The following is a 22,097-nucleotide window of genomic DNA, read 5'->3' on the forward strand; positions in this document are numbered from 1 at the left end:
ATTTTCCTTCATCCGATTTAAGATTTGAGGCATCCAGGATTGACTTTCTGTGCATATGAAACTCACCCAGTCAATACAACCAAATCAAGCAAGTACAGCCCTAGCCTGGTGACAAATACACAATACAGAGACTCGATGCCTCCCAACTGGAATTTTGTTTCTATTAAAAATGTAAGCTTGAGAGATAATCAACCTATTTCTTAAAGCCCCTTTGAGGACCGGAACGATTGCAATGATGTGTGTTACATGAGGGCTGGGGAGGGAGAGAACATGGCCTGGGGGGCGGGGGGATTCTATGTCTTATCTGTTTGTTGTAGGATCAACCAACCAATGAAATCCTCACCAACCATGAAGAAGTTCATGTTTGCAAAGCAAAGGAGAGACTTAAACAAAAGCTGTGAGATAAGCACAAGACAAAACATAGTCTCCATTTGGATGGTCATGGACTCTGAATAACAGATCTATACAGACCTTCAAAGTCCTCACTTCCGTGTAGCAAATGAGGGCTATGGATGGATTCTAGAGCAGTTTGCCAATGAATCCTGCTTCCTTGGCAGATTTTTGGATTAAGGCCAAGGAAGGGACAAGCCAATAGGAAGTCTAATCACTCAGGTTTTCATGGAATTGAAGAACTTTAAGAGAAAGCCAAAATGACTTAAATTTTTTCTTTTAAGACTTAGCTGTTTGCACTTAAAAACAAAACGGTAGCTTAGTTTGTTGATGGCATAATGAAAAAAGGGTATTACCTAGGCTGGGAAAGAGGCAATGTTTAGAGAAGCTCTATCCATTACCTAGAAAACTTTGAATAACAAATAAAACTTTGAACAACAAAGTTTTCTAGGTGAACACAGAGATACATGATGATTTTGGAATAAATGAACGAATGACTTAACTATACAATTCAAGTATGCAAAGAAATACTTTCTTTTTTTGTTTGTTTTGTTAATCCTCATCGAGGATATGTTTTCCATTGAGAGAAAGTGGGGGGGGGGAAGGAAGAGGGAGGGAGGGAGGGAGGGAGAGGGAGAGAGCGGGGGGGTGAGGGGGAAGAAACATTGATATAGCAGAGACACATTGATTGGTTGCCCCCTGCATGCACACGCTGGGGCTGGGAGTGAACCCGCAACCCAGGTACTTGCCTTTGACCAGGAATCGAACCTGTGACCCTTCGGTGCACAGGCCAACACTCTAACCATCGATCCACACTGGCCAGGACGAAATAATTTCTTTTATTTCACTGTATTTGTGTTGACGATGTTACTATAATCATTCCGGGCTGGTCTGCCAACAGTCTGCAGCTTAGAACTTGTCTCCTTTCTTACTTCATTGTTATTGCTGCTCGCACAGGTCTTAGGCATGCCTCATTCTCTAAAGCGCAAGTAATTGCTTTGAGGAGGGACAGTTTTCTTCTTCTGCATGCTGCCTTACGCCTATGATTCCAAGCACAACCACCAGACAAGTAAGCGAGGCTGGGGGCAGCAAATGCTGGTTGTGAAAGGCCAAGGATGAGTAGTTTAGGCTTTGCTGGCCACACCAACTCTGCTGCAGCTACTCAGCTCTGCCTTGCAGTGCACAGCACCCAACGCAGCCGCAGATAGTACTAGGTGGCTGGGAGAGGCTGTGTGCCAATCACACTCAATTTACAGAAACAGGTGGCAGCTGATTTGGCCTTCGGGGCAGAGTTTCCAACCCCTGGTCTGGAGGCCCAGGTCAGAAGGAGACTCGTGTGTTGGAAAGGACGCTGGATGGAAGCTCGAGGCTGGACTCTTGATGTGTGTGAATCTCCGTTTCCTCATCTGTAAAGGACCCTTCTAGCTTTGAGATCATCGGGTTCTAAAAGTGACTGTCTATATACACTGAAAGCATGACTCATGGCCTCACCAGAGCTGCACCTTGTCAACTGTGGAGCTCTCTGCCAGCAAACTCTTTGCTCACAAAACACGTCGGTGAGACACAGACCAGTAAAACGTCTACGGGCTGAGAGAAACGTTAGAAGGTTGGCAGATGCTGACTTCCTCTCCTGCCCCACCCAGCAATTCCTTCCTGAGGATAATACACAGAAAACAAGCACAGAAAGAAGCAGCTTGCTCATGGTTACACACCGTTAGCTATTCAATAAAAAATAGAACCCAGGACCTCGTCTCACTCTGGCCTGTGTGAACTCTCTTCCAGAAACACCAGCCATTCCAACTTGTTAAACTCAACAATAGTCCATCTTATCCTTTGGATAATAAAAAACACCTTTAAAAATAAGCTGAATGTGATATTTAAATAGATCTAATTTGCGGTTTGTATTTAAGTTGTCAACTACCTCCTGCATTTCCTTTATTGATTATTTTAGTTTTGCCACAAGATAAATACCTAGGTAAACTGTCATAATTTTGCATGTAATCTCTTAATTGTATGGCGTGTCTCAATATTAAACAGTGAAAAAATAAAGGATTGATGAAGTAGGATGGATTTTTAATAGACCTGGATTCTTAGATTTACATTTTTAACTGAAGTAAATATATATAGGGGGCCTTATCTTGTTTGGAGTTTTTGTCATCTAGAATGACCGCTTTTTCTCTAATTTCCATTTGTCCACATTCGAAATATTCATCTAAGCCCCACTAAAAGCCACCCCCTCCATGAAGCCTTCCCTGATATGCCTGCTTATACCTCCTGTATTACTTAATAGGAGTCCTTTGCCGATACCAATTACAGTATTGCACTTACAGCTAACATGTCTACACCTCTTTAAACACCCATGAGTGCAGTAAAGTGCCTTAAATGCAGGTGTCCACATGCATAAATCCTAGGGTACCTGAGCAAATTATATCTGAGTGGATAAGAATTCGACTTTACTACTTGATCAACATTCATAAGTTGTTTCTACTCATACCCTGCAGCTATGATATTCATCAGAGTGACATTCAACAGCACCTTCATGTCACCTTCATGTCTTTCTGCTCTGTGCTCATTCAAAAAGCTAAAGGAACTAAGTTTTCTCATCTAACAGCTGCTTTATAGGGATCGGAAAGATTATTATGGCTGTTTAGTAATGAAAGAACTTGGCACTGTACATAGAAATCACCCAATAAATTTGACCTTCAATAAACAGAATCAATTTTACAAGGGTCGGAGTAATCCAAAAAGACACCAGAAGTACTGGGGTGGAGAGGCAGGGACCTCTCAAATGACACAAAGGAGCCTAGAATTGTGATGAGAGATACAGAATCAAGACTAAGCATGAGATCATAGACTTTTGGAGTTGGAGTTACATTGTAGATTTTCCAATCCCCTCATTCACTGAGAAAAACAGTGCCATTTAGTTAAGTGAACTACTCCTGAATTTGCTGGTATTAGTTGATACATACATCGGGAGATGTTTAAACTGTTGAATATACCATTAGAGCATTCATAATAAATAACTTTAGGGGACTCTATCATACTGCATGAGTTCTTACATTCCTCCAAAGGGTCTGGGCCCTGCATGATTTAACGGGAATATTGTGATTTCCTAGAGTCACCAAGAAAAGCATCGAATCCCCTTTTCTGTATGCTGTTAAGGGAGAGGGGGCATCCATAGGCACCCAGGTTCATCGCTTGGTTGGTACAATATTCCATGGAGCATCGTCCTGATGAGACTACATCCATTGGCCAACAATTCTGAAGTTTGGGAACAAGAATTTAAAAAGTAGCACCATTTTTAAGGGACTAATATTTTAAAGTTTAAAAACTACTAAACAAGGGAAAAATAACTCTGTAAGTCTGAAAACCTTAATTTTCTTTCGGTACAGACTTATCTTAGATTCCTAAGAAGGCTGTGGTGAGGACAGCGTCACAGAGGAGGCGGACAAAACCGATTTCAGAGGAAGGCAGCCCCCACCCAGCGGGCCGCACTACGGACAGCGTCCTGCAGCCACCCGACCCCTATTTGACCTCTGCTTCTCTGGGGTTCAGTTTCCTCTGTAGTTTCCCCTTTCCAAATGACCCATATAAAACAAATACAGCGGCAATAAGCTACCTCAAAGAGAATTATAAACAAGGAGGAAGTATCTGCAAATGTCCAGTGTTGCTGTGCAGACCGTGCGAGAAACAACACAAGAAGGGCCTTGCTGAACAGCACGAGACCCGTCATGTTATTCACGGTACTGTGCTGACCCATCCTCTTTCTCCTGGACTTGTCTAAGCTCTGCTTCTTTTTCCCCTGCTCTTCTTTTCAGTTTCTTTTTTCTTTTTATTATTAAAGTAATACTTATATATACATACAGGTAGAGAGAACAGTAATCTCCACCCCCCGCAGGCATCCATCACCTGGCCACACAGCCATTGGCTCAGGGCTGACCTTATTTTAGGCAGACTCCATCCATTCCTCATGCCCGACTCTGCGGGATGATTTTGAATCAAATCCCAGACATAGATCATTTCATTTTTCATAGTTTTTAAAACACATAAGTCATATTTCTTTGCCATCTTATTTGCTTGATTCAACATTCCTGATGTAAATTATAACAATAAAGTTGAGACAACACTGGAGGTGCATTTGGGGCCAGAGAAACATTTGGAAACAACTTAAAGAAGGGACACGGAGTGGAGGCGGAGGTGATTAAAGTAAGGAGCCTATAGGGCCCCAGGCTGTTGAGGTGTCAGGAGCACTGCTCCACCCTGGAGTGCAGCTGGCACTTTATCCTGGGGCAGTGGCCGGCAAACCCATTAGTCAACAGAGCCAAACTTCAACAGTACAACGATTGAGATTTCTTTTGAGAGCCAAATTTTTTAAACTTAAACTCCTTCTAACACCACTTCTTCAAAATAGACTCGCCCAGGCCGTGGTATTTTGTGGAAGAGCCACACTCAAGGTCAAGGGGCCAAAGAGCCGCATGTGGCTTGCAAGCTGCAGTTTGCCAACCATGGTCCTGGGGCATCAGCTCATGAAGGAGGAGGAGGAGGAGGAGGAGGAGGAGGAGGAGGAGAAGGAGGGAGAAGAGGAGGCATTTCTCACCTTTCCCTGAACAGGCTGGACCCCTCCCCTCCTTCTTCCATGCATTCCTCCCACCAGTAAACACAAATCACCTTCAGCATCAAGCTACCTCCCTGCTAAGCCTTCCACAATTCCTACCGTCAAAACGTGCCTTCTCTCTGCTTTGCTTCCATAGTACTTAATTATCCCAGCACACAGTGAGTAATAAATAAGTGAATAAATGCTTGTGCACTGAATGAATGGGACATAGGACTTACTTCATTCGGCCTTATATCTTAGTTAGTGGTTTTCCCATCTGTCTCTCCTAGTACATTTTAAATTCCTTGAAGAAATAATTGTGTCAAATCAGCTCTGTGTCCCCTGCTTCCTAATGTGTTTATCTGCGCATATCAGTGCTCAACAAATGTCTCCGGAATAGAGCGACGCTCTAGGCAAAGAGCTAATCTTGCCGAGCGGTTGGAGGATTAAGCTTCTGGACTGACTTCACGTAAATTACGGGAAGATGCGCAAAAATGCGATGTGTTTCTTGTCTTAGGAAACAAATCTGGGCTTGTCATCGTAAAAGAATTCAAGAGTGGTTTCCTCCATCCCAATGACCCAACACCAGCCTCCAACACCACCCTCCTGTTTTTCTCCGCTGCCCCCTCCCAAGTGAAGGCTGCGCTGAGCTACTGCCCACAGGGTGGATTACAGGCCTGCGCCTGAGACAAAGGCTCTTTATGCTGTGTCTGGTTATTAATTAGCGGCTGGAAACTTCAGGACAGGGCCATTAACATGCTCATAAACCTTTTATTTTAAGTGTTTTCGCTTAGCCATGACTCTGGCGTGACTCTCCTTATAAGCGGGATGTAGGACATTTGTTCCTTAACATTTCTGAGGCTCATTAACCACTTCGTCCCAGCAGCTCATTAACTAGCCCATTAGGGATTTCGCCTTATCCAGGCAGAAGTCCTTCAGAGCCTTGGAGGGGACCTAATTGGGGATGGTGTGAGGCTGGTTGCAAAGTTCTCAGGAGAGAGTAGGGCTCTGGTAGGCCTGCCCGAGGCTGAAGTGGCGGCAGAGGGGAGCACCCACTTACCTGCTATCCTCCCAATGGGCATGGCGTGCTCCTCGGGCGGGGAGACGGAGACCATGATGTGGTTCATGTACAGGTCTTCCCGATGCGACAGGTTGATGGGTTTCCCTTCCCTGTGCAGCCCGTCCTCGGAGAGCCTGGACTGTTTGAAATCCACGGAGTGCCGGGGGTTCAAGATCAAAGGGTGCATGATGGGGCTGGGCATCAGCTGGATCACGCGTGTGCTCTCCTGCCGGGGGCTGGACGGCTTCTGGTGGGACTCGGAGGACGGAGGGCAGTGGTTATTCTCTAGGGGAGACACCGACAGGGGGTAGGACTCCTGGTGGTTGTTTTCCTGGTGGAGCCTTGGTCCCTGGGCCCTCTCGGCTGGGGAGAGGCGGCGGATCATGTTGTCCAGGGGGGACCGGAGGGGCCGCTGCTCTGGGTCAGGAGACGGCCGGTGATTTGTTGTGATGGGTGACCTAGAGCGGTGCAACAGTTCAATGGTGGGAGGGTTGTGGTGCACATTCTCCACGGAAGGCCTCGGGGTCCTCTGGACACAGTTATCTGTGGAGCACAGGGAGAGACCATCAGAGCCCCCGGTGAGCTGCCAGGGGAGGGACCTCACTGCAGCTCCACGGTGAACGGGGCAGGTGTGCAGTGCAGCCGCTTTCCGCCCAGGATGCAGGGCTGTTTTCCCCGCTTAGAAAAACTTCAAGTGCACATACTTAGAATTCTTTCCCTGCCACTAGACAGCTAAGAATGTCTACAAACATTCCATTAATCACCTGCTAGTGGCTTACAAACATGAGGAAGCCAAACTTTCATTCTTTACCTTTGACTGCATGTGGCTTTCAGGGTCCTTAAGGGTTTCTCTCTAGATGCTTTCACGGACTTACATTTTCATAAGCAAATTTTCATTTTCTCTATCTCCAGGAGTTATGGGTATATAATAATAATAATAATAATAATAATAATAATAATAAAGCAATTACTATATCCTAGCTTCTGCATTGTACTATTTAAAATTTACAACACTCCTAAGTAGCAGATACTAACTACCTTAATCCTACTTCACAGGTGAAAAAATGGAGGCATAAAGGAGGTAATCAATTTACCCAAAATCACAGAGCCAGTTAAGGGGATTAGAACCAGACTCCAATCAGATTCTAGAACCCATGTATCAACTGCAATATCTACCACTTTTCTATATACAAACCGGGGGGAGGGGGGAAGTAACACCTAACCTGCTCTAAGCATGAATAGTGGGGCGAATGTACAGAATGACAATCCGATTGTACTTGAAAGAACAATTAGGATCACTTTGTTTCTGAGTGTGCAGACCCTACCCACAGGTGCTTAAAGACGGGTAGAGGTCAGTAAAAAGGAGTAACATACCTCCACCCCATCCCACTTGAACTTTCAAGCTGGTCACATGTGAGCAAGGACAACCCAGAAGTATACACAGCTCAGCAACAGAAGTAGTTCTGTAGGCTGGGTGGAGAGAGGAGCTAGCATACATTTGGCTTTGAGTCCCTGCTAAGAATAGGAAGGAGATAAATCTGTCTATGAAAATGGAGCTTTCTATAGGGCCCCGCACTCATCTTCATGAAGTTTTTCTGGCCATATCTATTCCCAAAACTGTCTCATTGGCATAGCTACCAGCAGGCGACTGGTTTAATAAGTCATAGTATACCTCTAAACAGTGGAGGACTATGCGGCTATAAAATGGAATGAGGAGTATCTCAATATTCTGCTAAGCGCTGGTCTCTAGGCTCTATGGTTAGACAAGCAAAGCAAGGTAAAGTATTTATAGTATGCTACCATTTTCCTAACGAAGAAGGGGATTCCAGTTTCAATAATGGCAGAGTGGCTTGGATTGAACTAACCTTCCTACACGTAGAAATAACAGAATCTGGATAGAAGGCATTTCTAAAAGTTATCTGAAGGTAATGGAAAAAACTGAAGGGGATTTCACTCTTGAAAGAGGGAACTGCACAGAGTGAGATACCAACTTGCAGAGCTTTTGCCCTGAGGATTGTCCATGTAATGTGGGGCAGGTAGAAAATGACTTGAAGGTTGCTTGAGGTGTCATGGATTCAGGTATGGCTGCCAGAATGGCAAAAAATTGAGAGAGCAAGTCTCATAAAGAGAGCTTCAGAGGGAATATCACTAAACTGGCACATAGAGTTTCCTCAAATCTTTAACATGTGCTCTGAATAGCACATGTGCTGGGGAAACTCTCTAAGGAGCTCAGTGAAAAGCAACAGCTGGATGATTGAAAGATAGGAGCAGAAATCTCAGCTACTGGCCACTGTACTGAAGACAGAATTTGGATTTTAAGTTCCATTAAAAAGCTCTGTAAGCATCTCAGGCTGTGTATTAACCCAGAATGGCCACACATTATGAGTAAGGATAGTGCTCTAGGACAAAGGGATTTACCCAATGGCTAAAGGCAAAACTGAAGCAGATCTGTCCTAACTAAATGTAAGATCAAGACTCAACAAATTCAAAGTGACTGGCTAGTCATTTAACTGCCTGTTAGAATAAAAATCAACATCTTTCAGAGGAGTCTATATATATACTAGTAAAAGCCTACATGACCATTTGACCGATCGACCACCTGACTGGTAGCTATGATGCGCAATGACCACCAGGGGGCAGACACTCCAACCGGTAGCTATGATGTGCATTGACCACCAGGGGGGGCAGATGCTCAACACAGGAGCTGCCAAGCTATAGAGACTTGGCAGCTGCAGTTCTTGGGTGATGCACCCGGAACCAGAGAGGAGGGAGCCCAATTCTGGGGTGTGTCACCCGAGAACTGCTCTCTCGCAATCGGGACCCCTCAGGGGATGTCAGAGAGCGCAGGCCAGGCCGAGGGACGCCACCTGCTGGAGGAACCCAGCTCACTCCATAGACACCCTTTGAGCCCTGGCGCAGCCCTAGGGAGGGACCACAGGAGATTGGCTCCAGGGTGTGTCCGGCCCATCTCGCCCAGTCCCACCCCGCCAGCCACCTTCTAATTAATTTCCTTTCAATGTGCATGAATCCATGTCCCGGGCACCAGTATAAAATAATACAGAGTCCCTACATACTTGCTTGGATTCTGATTCAAACTTAGAAACATTGATGAGATAGTTGGGGAAATGTGAACATTAACAGGGTATTTGGTGATACTGAAGATCTATTAGTTTTCAGGTGATGTAATAACTCTGTATGATTTTATAACAGGTCCTTATCATTTCAGACCTGTGCTGATATATTTACAGATGAAATTATATACCTGGGATTTGCTTTACAATAATCTGGAAGGTGAATCAGAGTGTACTTGGGGCATAGAGGAAACAAAAATGGCCACAATTGATCCTTAAAGCTGGTGATAGGTACATGGTGGTTCATTATACAGTATAATTCTCCCTACTTTTGTATCAGTTTGATATTTGCCACTATAAAAAGGTGTTGTTGTTTTTTTAAGTGCTTAATCAATCTTGCAATGATACAGGTTGGGATGACAAGTACTAACTTCGTCACTTGAACCCAAATGCAAATAAATGCTTACAAGGTACTGGCTGGACTCATGGTATTAACTTTAATAGCTGAGATTATTAGTATGATATAAATGACCTGTAATCTTTTGGGGATGATTCTTTTCATAGCTAATATGGATCTCGATTCTGCTAGCCATGAACACTTGTCATTTGTCACAGAATATGGCCGTCGTAAGCAAGTATTTAAGATAGTTGCATTTTGAAGTTTCATATCTTTTCTTCTAAATGCCATTTACAGAATGTCTGCCTTTCCTTAAAAGCTTATTAAGGTTTTAAAAATACTTAAGGATGATGAAGGCCATGTGTTGAAAAATCCTATTTCCTGAATCCATTTCCCGTCTTACAAATTGCAAAATGACACAGGCATTGGCCAGTAGTCTGGTTACCTACAAGCTTCCTTTGATGTCCTGGGCTTCAAGGCTCAGTGTACGGGTGTGCACGCAGGGCAAGCCTTAGGAAGTCTGGGAGGACTATGAGAGGAAGAGCTTTCATGCCAAGGGTAAAAGAGGAACTGATGTAATGTCCTGGAGAGATTTCACTCTCTGTTCCTGCCCAGATCGTTGGGAACAATAAAGGAGGGAGATAGTGCTCTGGATAATCAACTCCAATTTTACTTTTGACTCAGGATCTGGCAGGAACAGGACTTGGTGGAGCATGATTTATTTCTCTCCCTGCACACACCACTCAAAGAGGAAGTACTTGATGAAGTTGATAACATTAATGGTAGAGAACTGGATCCGAGGGTTTTAACTCCAGGCAACTGGTGGCCTGGGCACAACCACTGTCAAGGCTGAAAGGCCTGCAATGAGGTCTTCCAAGCTTTTGTTTCAGTTTGCAAAAGCACGCGCCCACGGATGGAGAGGGCGATGACGTTCCTGCCCTGCTGTCTGCGGCCTCTGTTATTATAAGTTGGCAGCAGGGTATGGAAACTTATGAGACCAGAGCCGGCAGGCAGAGAAGCTCCGGACACAGGAAATGCACCGAGCGGACAGTGGGTGCATTAAATCCCCCAGATGTAGGAGTCTTCTGTCTAAAACAAGAAGATTTTTTTTTGGTCTGGCCTTGATGTCTGGGTTTGTTCTTGGTGAATTGCCCATCTGGAAAACTGGGAAGTTATCCACATTGCCCTCCGTCTGAAGGTCTTGATATGGGAGGGAAATGCATAAGGAAGAGGGAGGGAAAGCCACACATAGTTAGTGTGGGCGTGGAAGGAAGAGGGAAGGGGAAAAAAGACCAAGGGCTGGTAGAGAACCCATTCTGGTTGAAAGTGTTTTCTGATCCCAAACCTTTCTCTTTGTACCAGTAGGTCTCTTTTAGACACATATAATCCCTTCTCACTACCAAACAGCCCAAAATATGATGATTACAAAATCATCATATAAATAAATGTGATGATTACAAAAAAAAAAAGGTCTGATTTCTTTTTTCCTCTTTTTTTTTGGGGGGGGGGGTGTTGTTTGTTAATCCTCATTCAAGGATATTTTTTTCCATTGATTTTCAGAGAGAGTGGAAGGGAGGAGGAGAGACAGAGAGAGAGAGTAACATCAATGTTGGGTCAATTGGTTGCCTCCCCCATGTGCCTTGACCAGGGCTGGGGATCGAGCCTGCAACCAAGGAAGGTGCCCTTGATTGGAATCGAACCCGGGACCCTTTATCTAAGGGCCGACACTCCAACCCCTAGGGCTCTCCTCTTTCTTTTTACCTATTAGAAAAGTTTCTCTATTTAAAATTCACTAAAAGTTGACCCAATTTAATCATGTTATAAATAATGAATACTAGTAAACCTAAAAAAACAGAACAAAAACAAATTGCCTTTGGTTAAAGTCATGGGTTTTGACTGGAAAATCTCCAGAGTAGAACAAAGGCTAAGATCAAGTTTATACCTCACGCACAGGATCATACGTCCACCAGCATGCTTTCCCTGAGGCCATGGACGATGATAAGAAGTTAGGGAGATGCAAATCAACAGGCCCGGCAGGTCAGCCTCTCTCATCAGCCTCAGTCTCCTGTTCCACATTCTTTCAGAAGGGACCATTTCCCAGCAGAATTTTGTAAAAGATTCATGGGAACCATAAAGAGCTATATGGAGATTAAAGGGTCTAGGTCTTGAGGTAGAACTCAAAACAGATTTCGTGTACAAACTTAAGTGTTGTAACACCTGCTATGGGTTGAACTGTACTTTCCTCACTCAAAGAAAATTCATATTCTGAAGTCCCAATCCCAGTACCTCAGAATGTGACCTTGTTGGAAATGGGGTCATTGCAGACGTAATCAGTTAAGGTAAGGTCATAGGGTGGGGCCCTAATCCGATGTGACTGGTGTCCTTATGAAAAGGGGAATTTGGACACACAGACACACACACACTGCATGATGTTGCCCCACAGTGATTACAAAATATGAGTTGAATCACAGAACCTTGTGTGATGTCAACTATATTTCAAGTAGTGTCTTGGATGCAGAATATACAAAGAGTAAGAAAACGTGGTCCTTGCTCTCAATAATATAATAATTTAAAAGACACATAAAAATACACACTCATCAACAGACTACAGGTGCTGAATAAAGAGTGGATGCACACGGGGAGCATGCCATGTGAAGATGAAGCCAAGGATTGCCAGCAAACCACCAGAAGCTAGAAGAGGGGCGCATGAAAGATTCTCCCTCATGGTCCAATTCTGCCCACACCTCCTTGATCTTGGACTTCCAGCCTCCAGAACTGTGAGATAATAAATTCACGTTGTTTAAATCAACTATCTGTGGCTCTCTGTTATTGTAGCCCTAGAAAACTAATACAACCCTCATCCCCTACTCCTTTCCCAAGAGTTTCAGCTGAGGCTTTCCACTGACCCTTTGCCTGCCCATTTCAGTCTATTCATCTCAACAAGTTGCCAATGCTACTGAATGCCCGAGACTAAAACTGCCCAAGTTTGCAGGGCATGATTCACAGATGTTTGAGGTCATACACAATAAGTAAGCTCCTTGAATTTTATAAGCATTTGGTGAAAGAAACTGAAAGAAGCAACATAGATAACTTGCAGGACTCTGAGGTTTCAACTTCATTATTGTGGGTGGAAGGCCTTCGAACAGGCTACCTCTGCCAGGGGCTCAGTACAGAGGGCAGAAGCAGGTCTGTGGGCCGTGGAGGTGCTCTGGGCTGTATGCTGTTTTTGCCCTTTGCAGGCAGGTGGTGTAGACTGCAAGCATGTCAAACTCGTGGCTACCAGGCCGCTGACTGTGAGTTTGACATGCTTGGTAGAGGAAGGAGTCTCCCTCAGTCTCAATAAAACACCACAAAAGATGTAAATGAAGAAATCAAGGGATCAGATTTCAAACGAGTCTATCAGCCCTGTGGGTGTCCACCTTGTAAATCATTTACAGGGATGGGGTCAGGGTGGCACAGAGATAAGGCAGAGGAGGGCTGGAAAGAGGAAAGAACAAGATAACGTCAAATGAGGCCCTCCTCCTCAGGGAGTGAACCCACAAGACTCCCAGTGCCCTTATCTCAAAAAAGTCAGATGACATTTCCCGAGTGGTAAGAGGAAGTTTCTTGAAGACTTCCAGACCACCTTGTGAGAGTTATTCGTGCATCTGAGGGATCACCTGTCCCTAAAACTTGTGGCTGAAGAGAGCCAGCTAGCCCTTGGGCTAAGAGCAGCCTCTACCATTGCAGGATGCCAGAGGAGGCAGGGAAGGGAGTGGGTCCTCCCTGAAGTAGGCTGAGTCTAGACCATTGGCAAGAGGCTCTCTGCACCACCCAGGGGCTCCACACTTCCCCATCACAATCCAATGCTGCATCAGGGGACAAAGGTCAGAGAGTAAAAGGTCATGCTGCCCTAGACCCTGAAATAAAGGAAGGAAAGCAGAGAAAAGGAGTTAGGCAAGGGTGGAATTCGGCCTGGTAAGGGGAAAAGATGCTGTTAGCTGGTTCCCCGGGGAACGGCAGGAAGTCAAGATCTGGGCCTGTTCTTCCTCTGGTGGAACCTCATGACCTCCTGTCAGATCCAAGAATCCCAGAATTGAAAGGAGCACAAAAAGGTTCATCTTATAGCTCTTACATGTGAGAGGAGACCCAGAAGATTAACAGGCCCCAAAGGCTCATGGAGGACCTAGCATGTGCCAGGGACTGTGACGTCACAGAGTACACGCAGAACTCATTCTCAAAGTGGGCTGTGTCCTGAAAGCAATGAAGGCTGGGACTTCAAATGTATTTTACCCTAGAAATAATATTACATACGGTGCCCGGTTAACCCATGAAGGAATTCCAGGAGAATGGCCTGGGTAGGGAAAAGGCCCTTCTTATGTCCGGAATGCACAAATGCGGTGTTTACACAAAGAGCATGTAGCGGCAATAATGGGATTGGTTAAGAACATTGGAATTGAATGTAAGACATCAAACAGCCAACCACTGCACAACAATGTGAATATACTTAACACTACTGAACACTGAAACATGGTTAAGATGGTAAACGTTATGTATATTTTACCACAACTACAATTTTAAGTTAAAAGAAAAAACCCAATCAAATAGTGGCAAAAAATATCAAATCATGGTAACGAGTAGCATTTATTGAATGCCTGCTATGTGATAGATGCTGTTCTGAGGGCATTTTCCATATTAACTCGATCCTTTCCTATATCCATCATATTTGATAGGTGTATTTTCCTCATTTTACAGATGGAAACTAAGACACCAGGAAGTTGAGTAACTTGCCTGAAGTCTCCCAGCTGGTAAACTGGGAGCTGGGAGCTGAACAGCTGGTCAGGATCCAGAGTGCAGACACACGGTGATGCTCTCTGGCTCCACCACGCATTACACAGTTAACACGGGTTACAAAGTCGCCAGACCCCAGCCAACAGCCTCCTTGACACTTCAGTCATCAACACCATCCCAGCGAGACTAGAGACGCGGGGATGCTTTTCGCAACAACCAGTAATAGGATGTGGCCCGAGCAGCTAAAAGCCTCACGTGCCCTGCTGCCCACTCGGCAGCTGTCCTGAGGGGCTGGCTCCCCAGGACTACGGCAGCTCTCCAGCTCTCGGAAGCCAGTGCCTGACTCAGAGCCCACATTTCTCACAGGCTGGGGATGTTCCCTGGACTAGTCCATTCATCCTGAGGCAGTCAATGCTCTCTATGGGTTAATTCATCCAAGTGATGAATTAACTGAGTTTTTCATATCATGAATTGAGGACGTACACTGGTGTCTCAAAAGTTATCTTTGACTTTTTATTTTTACTTAGATTTGTCAGTTTCAAGTACTATGAAGCAGAAAATGTATAAGCAGACGTTCTGGGACTTGCCACAATGTACCTAGTCAGGGGACCTGACCTGGCATCCTAATCTCTACACGTCCATTCATTTGTTCCACGTTTAGAGTGCTTGCAAAATAATAATAATTAAAAAAAAATAAAAAATAATGAGAACATTATTTTTGTGGCTCAGTCATGCTGCGGATGAGTGCAGGTATTGGAGCCGTGTGGGCCTGGGGTTAAGTCTTAGCTTTGCTTCTTTGCAGCTGTTGTGATTTGGGGGATGTCACTTTACTGCTTTAGCATCGATGTCCTCATCTGTAAAATGGGAATAATATTACCTTCTTGAAAGGCTAGGTGTGAAGATTAAATGATTTAAACATGTAAGAGCTTAGAACAGGGTTTGACATGCAAAAAAGGACCCAATAAATGTGAGCTTTTATTTTGTTATTATAAAGCAGATTCATATATCTCATCTTCTTTAATTATTTCATTAAACTTGTTTAAGATTTCCTTCCTCCAAAACAGTCTTTGGGCACTTGGATCTGGTGGCTGGCGGAGGGGGAGAGGTAATGTTTCCATTAATAAAGCAACCCTATAAATAAAACTTCTGTGGGCCATCCCAGAATGTAGGCCACCCACTCTGCCCCCATCAAAGACATGATTTCTCTCCACTCTCTTACCCTGTGTGGTTGTAAGGAGAATTGAGAAAACAGTATTTTGACACTTGACTTTTCTCATCTTCACTTCCACTTTCCATGTCCACCTGGTGGCAAAAAGCTGCCCCAGAGCAGAACTGTCACCTTAAAACTGCCTACACTGTTGCAGAAACAATCACAGCCCTGCACGTGCAAATATTTTCAAGTGAAAGTGACTAAGAATCACCTCTCAGTCTCTTAGATGGGGCATAGGAGAGGGTGGAACAGAAGAGCTGAAATTATAGGGGGGTCCCCCAAAGTGGTAGTGGAAGAAGAACATTTAAGAAACATAGACATTTCCCTGGCCGGGGGCTCAACTGGTTGGAGCGTCATCCGTACACGAAAAGGTTGCGGATTCGATTCCTGGTCAGGGCACATACCTAGGTTGTGGGTTCAATCCCCATTCAGGATGCGAACAGGAGGCAGTCAATTGAGGTCTCTCTCTCTCTCTCTCTCTCTCTCTCTTCTCTCTCTCTCTCTCTTTCTCTCCCCCTTCCTTTCTCTCTAGAATAAATGAAAACATCCTTGGGTGAGGATTAAAAGAAGAAACATAGATCTCATTCCTTCTCCCTAGAGATTTGTGCATGTCCAGGCCAACATCATTTGCTGGTCTGAAATTTCTAAAGATGTTTGCCTCCTGGTTTTGGTAAAAGAAGTAGTATTGCTTATTTTGTCTTCTTCCTATGTAAATATCTAATTCATATTATGCAGATTAAATGGGTCACAACAATAAAAGGAAAGAAGTCTAGAAGAGATATTTAGCTATTTCTGAGCAACACCAGGCAGGACACTGATAGGATTTTCTATATTTTAGTTGCCCTTTACCCTGAAGGTAGGGAATGCATCTTATTCATCTTCATATCACCCAGGGAGGCTCACACCATGGACAGAATGTGAGGAGTTGAGAGCTGAAAGATCTGAGATCATTTAGTCTAATCTCCTATCTTACAACTGAGGGCCAGAGAAATGAGAAACTTAGCCCTTATGATTGTTCTGGACGAATAATGGGTTAGAACCTGGTTTCCTGACTTCCGACATCATTCTTCAGAAAGTTTTATCTCAGCTGACCATGTGTCCCAGTTTGTCAAAATGATTCTGGCTTATGCCCATTGCCCTCGCTTACTTGTTAGAATCCCATTTCATTGTCATGAATGTCTCGGTAGGGATGAAAATTTATAAGGTTACCCAGTGATATAATATTGCACTCTCTTCCCATAAGCAAATAAGGAAAAAGAGTGGGATGCAGGTTCTCTTAGACTTAGGTGGGTGATCTGAGGACTGCTTTGCCCAACGCAGGACAATTTCAGAACAGACATGGAGAAGACAAGTGTTTACAAAAAAAAAAAAAAAAAAAGGTTTGAATTAGTAAGATCACCTTCCTCTCCTGTCAGAGACTGGAGGGGGTCTCTGAGCTAACACCAGTGTCCTAGCTTATGGGACTGCCGTGTGGCTGCTGGTAAGCCAGGAGGGGGTGGGGGGACAGGATTTTAATGCAATGTACTTGGATGGGATATTTGCAGGGAACTGCTGCTGGATTAAACAAGAAACCTTTGTGTTGGGAGATAAATTCCCAGTATGACATGAATGTGCGAACTGGGTAAGTTGGTGACAGTGATGAGGTGAAGCCACAGGGGGGCCGAATGAAGCTTTGTTCTTGCGTGTCACTCTGCACGCCCGGCCGCCGAGCCAGCCTATCCAGGGGCTGAGCCGAGCCCCGTCTGAAACGCCAGTTCCCCTTCCATTCTGGCACATCTCTCTGCGCCAAGTCAGGAGCTACACACTTTCACATGGCACTGTACCCCAACGAGGTAAGACAAATCACTGGGGACACAGTATTTGCTGTGCTTCATTTCACTTTACGGAACTACTTGTTCTCAGGGCCAGATCCCTCTGTATGTTAACATATGCCCATATTAATGTGCTACTAGTCACAAGTAAATATCACAGTATTGATTCCAGAGACAGTTCCTGTCGAGCTGGATATTTCTTCTTGCTGGTGGAGGAGGGAGGAAAAGGGGTGGGAGGCGGGTGGGGGCAGGGAACTCTAGTCGGGTCCTTCTCCTTCGTCACCAAGGGCACCGATGGATCGGGAAGTCTGGGGCAGCAGCCTCTTCATATGGCCTCTGGGTCTTGTACAGCTCTTCTCATTTGCTAACACCTGATAAGACCTAAGCTTCCCTTCTTGTGTGTCCACCTGTCCATCTGAGAGCATGCCCTGCATCTGCCCGGGCGAAGGAGAGGGCACGTACTCTCAGCTCTTGCTTCCTGGCTGATAGCTTTAAGGAGTGGTCTCAGAACACAGTACTTTCCAGAGCAGGGTCTGCAGCAGAGCTAACTGGTTCACAGGGCGATGAGACCCTTGACCTTGGCCTCATTAGCTCCATTCTTTTACCTACTGAGCTCATCCCTTCCACCACCACACTTGAGAGCACAGCTCATTAAAGCGTAGGTGGGGCACATCTGTATTTATTGGGTTTGAGAGTAGCTCTGAGAGTAAGCCAGCTTTCTCTATAGATTAGCTCCTGCAAATGAGAACAATGACAAGCACACCTACTTATGAGTCAAATCAGGCCACGGGGAGAGGAGGAAGGATTTGTGATGAGGTCAGACCATCAGTCTCCAATCACATTTGGGAATAAAAAAAGGAATAGAAATTCCAAATGGGATTTTTTTTTTTTTTAAGTAATGAGAAAAAGAGGAGGGGGGTGGGGGGGGACGGAACACTCATCACACGCCCTTTGTATCTGAAGAGGCAGGCAAGGTAATATAATTCTCGCCTTAATGTCAAGCTTCAGTAAACCCACCTCCTGGTTACCATGCAGGCGGAAATGTACACGCGGGAAGAGCAGAAGAACGAAGAAACCCAACTGGGGGTGGGGCCAGCTGCTAAATTTAGCTAGGGTAAAACTAGAGGAAGGAAGGATGAGAGAGACATCACAAAGCCAGGGACCTGCTGGGAAGCACTTGGCACAAGGAAGAGGTGTGGAGATGCCCGGAGTCAGGCTCTCTTCTGTGAAGTGCTAATGAAGAAAACAACTTCCCATGTTTTTAATTTGCCAATGACAGAACAAAAATATTAGCCCTGCTCCTGGGGGTGATCTAGCAATACAAGGAAATGCCCCAAGGGACCAGGGTTTTAGTCCCCTAGGAGTCTGGTCCTAAGAAAAAGTCCCATTTGAAAAGTATTGCTTTGTGTCCCCACATCTGTTAGCTAACCCATCCGGGCAGGAAGGCTCCACAGAGGCACTGAGCATCGATCGCCGTACAATGGAATGGTGCACAAAGTAAGATTTTTATACCTATTTCCATGCCCATATGCCTGCTTTTTTTTTTTTTTTTTTTTTTTAGATTTTAAAAATTGCTTTTTAGAGAGAGAGGAAGAGAGAGGGAAAGAGAGAAAAACATAGATGTGAGAGTGTAGCATCAATTGGCTATGACCTGTATGCCCCCTACCAGGGATTGAGCCCACAACCTGGGCACGTGCCCTGGCCAGGAATGGAACCAGCAACCTTTCAGTGTATGGGATGACATTCAACCACCTGAGCGACACCGGCCAGGGCCCCATATGCCTGCTTTGGACTATGTCCAGGGTCACAATGCAAGTCTGGTTTTCTGTTCTGTTTTCTGCCAATGATTTTGATGATGGGTGTGACTCACAGGAGAGCAGCACCTGGGACAGCTGAAGTAGCACTTACACTGAGCACACTGTAGGACACCACCTCTGGTGCATGAAGAAGAACCCCCTGTTCCCCCACAGAGTTCACAGGGTTTGGGTCTTTTTTCATCCTCCAGCTTTCATTCCCCTCTGCTCACACATCTTCAGTGATTCCCCCTTACTGTCCTCCATCCAAATCCTCCAGATCCTGTTTCCAACCTGACCTCCTTGGAGTAGCTCTACCAAGGCCAAGTGTGGATCATTGTTGAAGCAGGCTGATGGCTCACATGGTTGTATTTAGTTTATTCTCTCTATTTGGGGTATGTTTAAAATTCCTCACAACAAAATGTTGTGGGGAGGTGAGGGGGAGGGAAGATAAGCTGTACAACCCAAGTCATCTGATTACTTTCTGTCCCAAGGGCTGACTCCATCCTATGCCATTCTCTCTGCTTGGAATGTTCTCTACATTGTCCCTGCTTATCTGAATCCTGCTGGACAACCAAGGAACCCCCCAGAGCCTCTTGGCTGATAGTGCATGGAGCTGACCTGATGCTGGTACTGGGGCATATCTCCCCTTCCGCCACCTCTTTATGATGCCTACTATGACATGTGCATATCTTGCTCCTTTCTTCACTGAGATTGTGAGTTGCATAGAGCCTAGAGATCTCTCAATCATCTTGGCATTTCCCCCAGGATCTTATACAAATAAGCATTCAATAATTCATTTGTTGAATGAAAAAATGAACCACATAAAAAAGAACAACTTATCAAATTAACAATGAGACCTCTTGGATCTGTCTAAGCCTCGGGCAAGGAAAGACAAGTCTCCTTGGGTACCTTCTTCGTGGTTCTGGTGCAGTATGACTTCTGGCTGGGTGTGGATTGAGTTTCCGGGGTGGAAGAAAGGTGAAAAAAGAATCCGAGGTTTCCTCTGCTTCAGAATATGCTGAAGGAGTTCATAGAGCACATCACCTGGAAAGAGAAAGGAAAGAGAAATACAGAAATGGGAATATTTTATTCACTACTCACTGAGCTTCGACGGTACGTGTGGCACTGTCCTGAGTTCACCATGTCCTGTGAGTAGGACAGGCTCGCTTCCTACTCTCCCAGGGCGGAGGGGACACACGGGATGTGCCGCTTGGAACTCTGAAGGTCAGAGCATGTGATTTTTTTAATAGAACTTTTCGATTATGAAATATACCAAAAAAAGTTTTATAAAATGTCAAAAACCAGGAAGAACAAAAGCCACCCATAATTTCATCATGAAGAGGAAAGCCCCATTCCCTACCTAGCGTTATAAATTAGAATTGAGCATATCATAGTTTAGTGTCCCTTTTTTCCTCCCACATTACTGAACTGTTCCAGTCGCTGCATAATGGCTGCTTCACAGGCTTTATTTGAAATTTAAATTGTCCTAATTTATTGCTATTCTTTTCGTGAAAACATTCTTTCCACATCCATCTTTGCTTGCATTTCAGATAATTCAAAGATTTATGAAGTCACTGAGTATGAAAAGTTTTAATATCCCTATGACAACTCAGAGATTCTTCATAGAAATCATCCCCCCCAAAAAAACAAAACAAAACAAAACAAAACACCACACACACACACACACACACACACACACATACATAACACCCATGCTTTTCTACCCACCCCAATCCCAGGTAGGGAGAGAATAAATATGAAAAAAAATTCACTATCTGGTCACGGCTGCTCAGTACCGAAGAGATAGTATAGGGAACTGGCACATCTGGGATGCTTCCCTCCTTCAGAAATGCAACACAGCACTGCTCCAAGGTCCCATAATTTCCAGAGAATCGTCTTTAGTTGTCAGCCCCTTGCTGAGGATGGAGGGGGGTGTCCTGAGCTGGGACCCCTTGTTCTGATATATTTGGTGTTTGACATGTCCACTGAGAAGTTAATTAGAGAAAAAACACCTGCCATGGTCTTGTCCCACCCCTTTGACTTAGATCCAAGTTCAAAATGCAGGTGGGAGCCCCAAAACCCCTCAGGGGTGGGTGATTAATCTCTCAAATACCACAGCCCTGACTGTCCCCCACGCCCTTCCACACACAGATATGCAGTCAACAACTGGAACAAACAATGGGCTTTTATCTCTAATTTTAGCCGTTTTAAACAGGCTCTTTCATTAACAACTTAATTTAACTGCATATTTTGGGCTGTAGATATTATTATTTTTTTCTTTTAAACTCAGCCTGAGAAATGCTTCCTGTTAAATTCTTTCTCTGTGTAAACCTCTACTCCTTTTCCATTTATCCCAAATCAAGTTCCATCGAATTCTATTCTGAGGGATTCCCGAGGTCCCCAGCATCTTCGCTTTGGCTTTTGTCCTTCCTCTACCTTTGAATTTGGTTGTTATTAACATAACTTACTGCCACTATTTACTGTTATGACTCAATAAGGCAAAAGACTTTAAAGAGCTGAGGTCACCAGGTCACTTGGGTATTTCCTTTCAGTGAAACGGGCAAGAAGATACAGCAGTGTTCTGAACCAGGCTTCTAAAAGGTCTTTGGAGGCAGAACCTGGCACAGGTGATTGGGTTTGGGAGCTGGAAGGCTGCGGAGCTCACCGAAGCCCCACCGAGTAGTCACAGCCGTCATGGTAATGTTGTCTCCAATAAGATGAGGACACGGAGCCCAAACTACAGTCCTAGTTTAAACTTCATATTTTAACCACTTACAAAAATAAGTCACTAATCAATACTCTGTTTCTTTCTGTTTAGTGTGATGTCTTCCTAAACTTTTCTTTAAAAAAAATTTTTTTTATTGATTTCAGAGAGGAAGGGAGAGAGAAAGAGAGGTAGAAACATCAATGATGAGAAAGAATCATTGACTGCCTGCCTCCTGCACGCCCCACACCTGGGATTGAGCTTGCAACCTGGGCATGTGCCCTGACCGGGAAT

General features: G+C 44.7%; 1 protein-coding gene across 1 annotated transcript in view; it reads right to left on the bottom strand.

Moving 5' to 3' along the window:
• The window catches only part of ETV6 (ETS variant transcription factor 6), a 218,492-nt gene that overhangs the window by 15,181 nt on the left and 181,214 nt on the right, over positions 1-22,097 (bottom strand). The window contains exons 4-5 of the mRNA XM_008140416.3: positions 20,009-20,143; positions 6,045-6,587 (exon numbers count right to left, since the gene is read on the bottom strand). Of these exons, the coding sequence (XP_008138638.1) occupies positions 6,045-6,587; positions 20,009-20,143 (678 nt within the window). The remainder of the gene's footprint in view (positions 1-6,044; positions 6,588-20,008; positions 20,144-22,097) is intronic.

This window comes from Eptesicus fuscus, chromosome 7 (genome assembly GCF_027574615.1).
Source record: "Eptesicus fuscus isolate TK198812 chromosome 7, DD_ASM_mEF_20220401, whole genome shotgun sequence".
Classification (NCBI taxonomy): domain Eukaryota; kingdom Metazoa; phylum Chordata; class Mammalia; order Chiroptera; family Vespertilionidae; genus Eptesicus; species Eptesicus fuscus.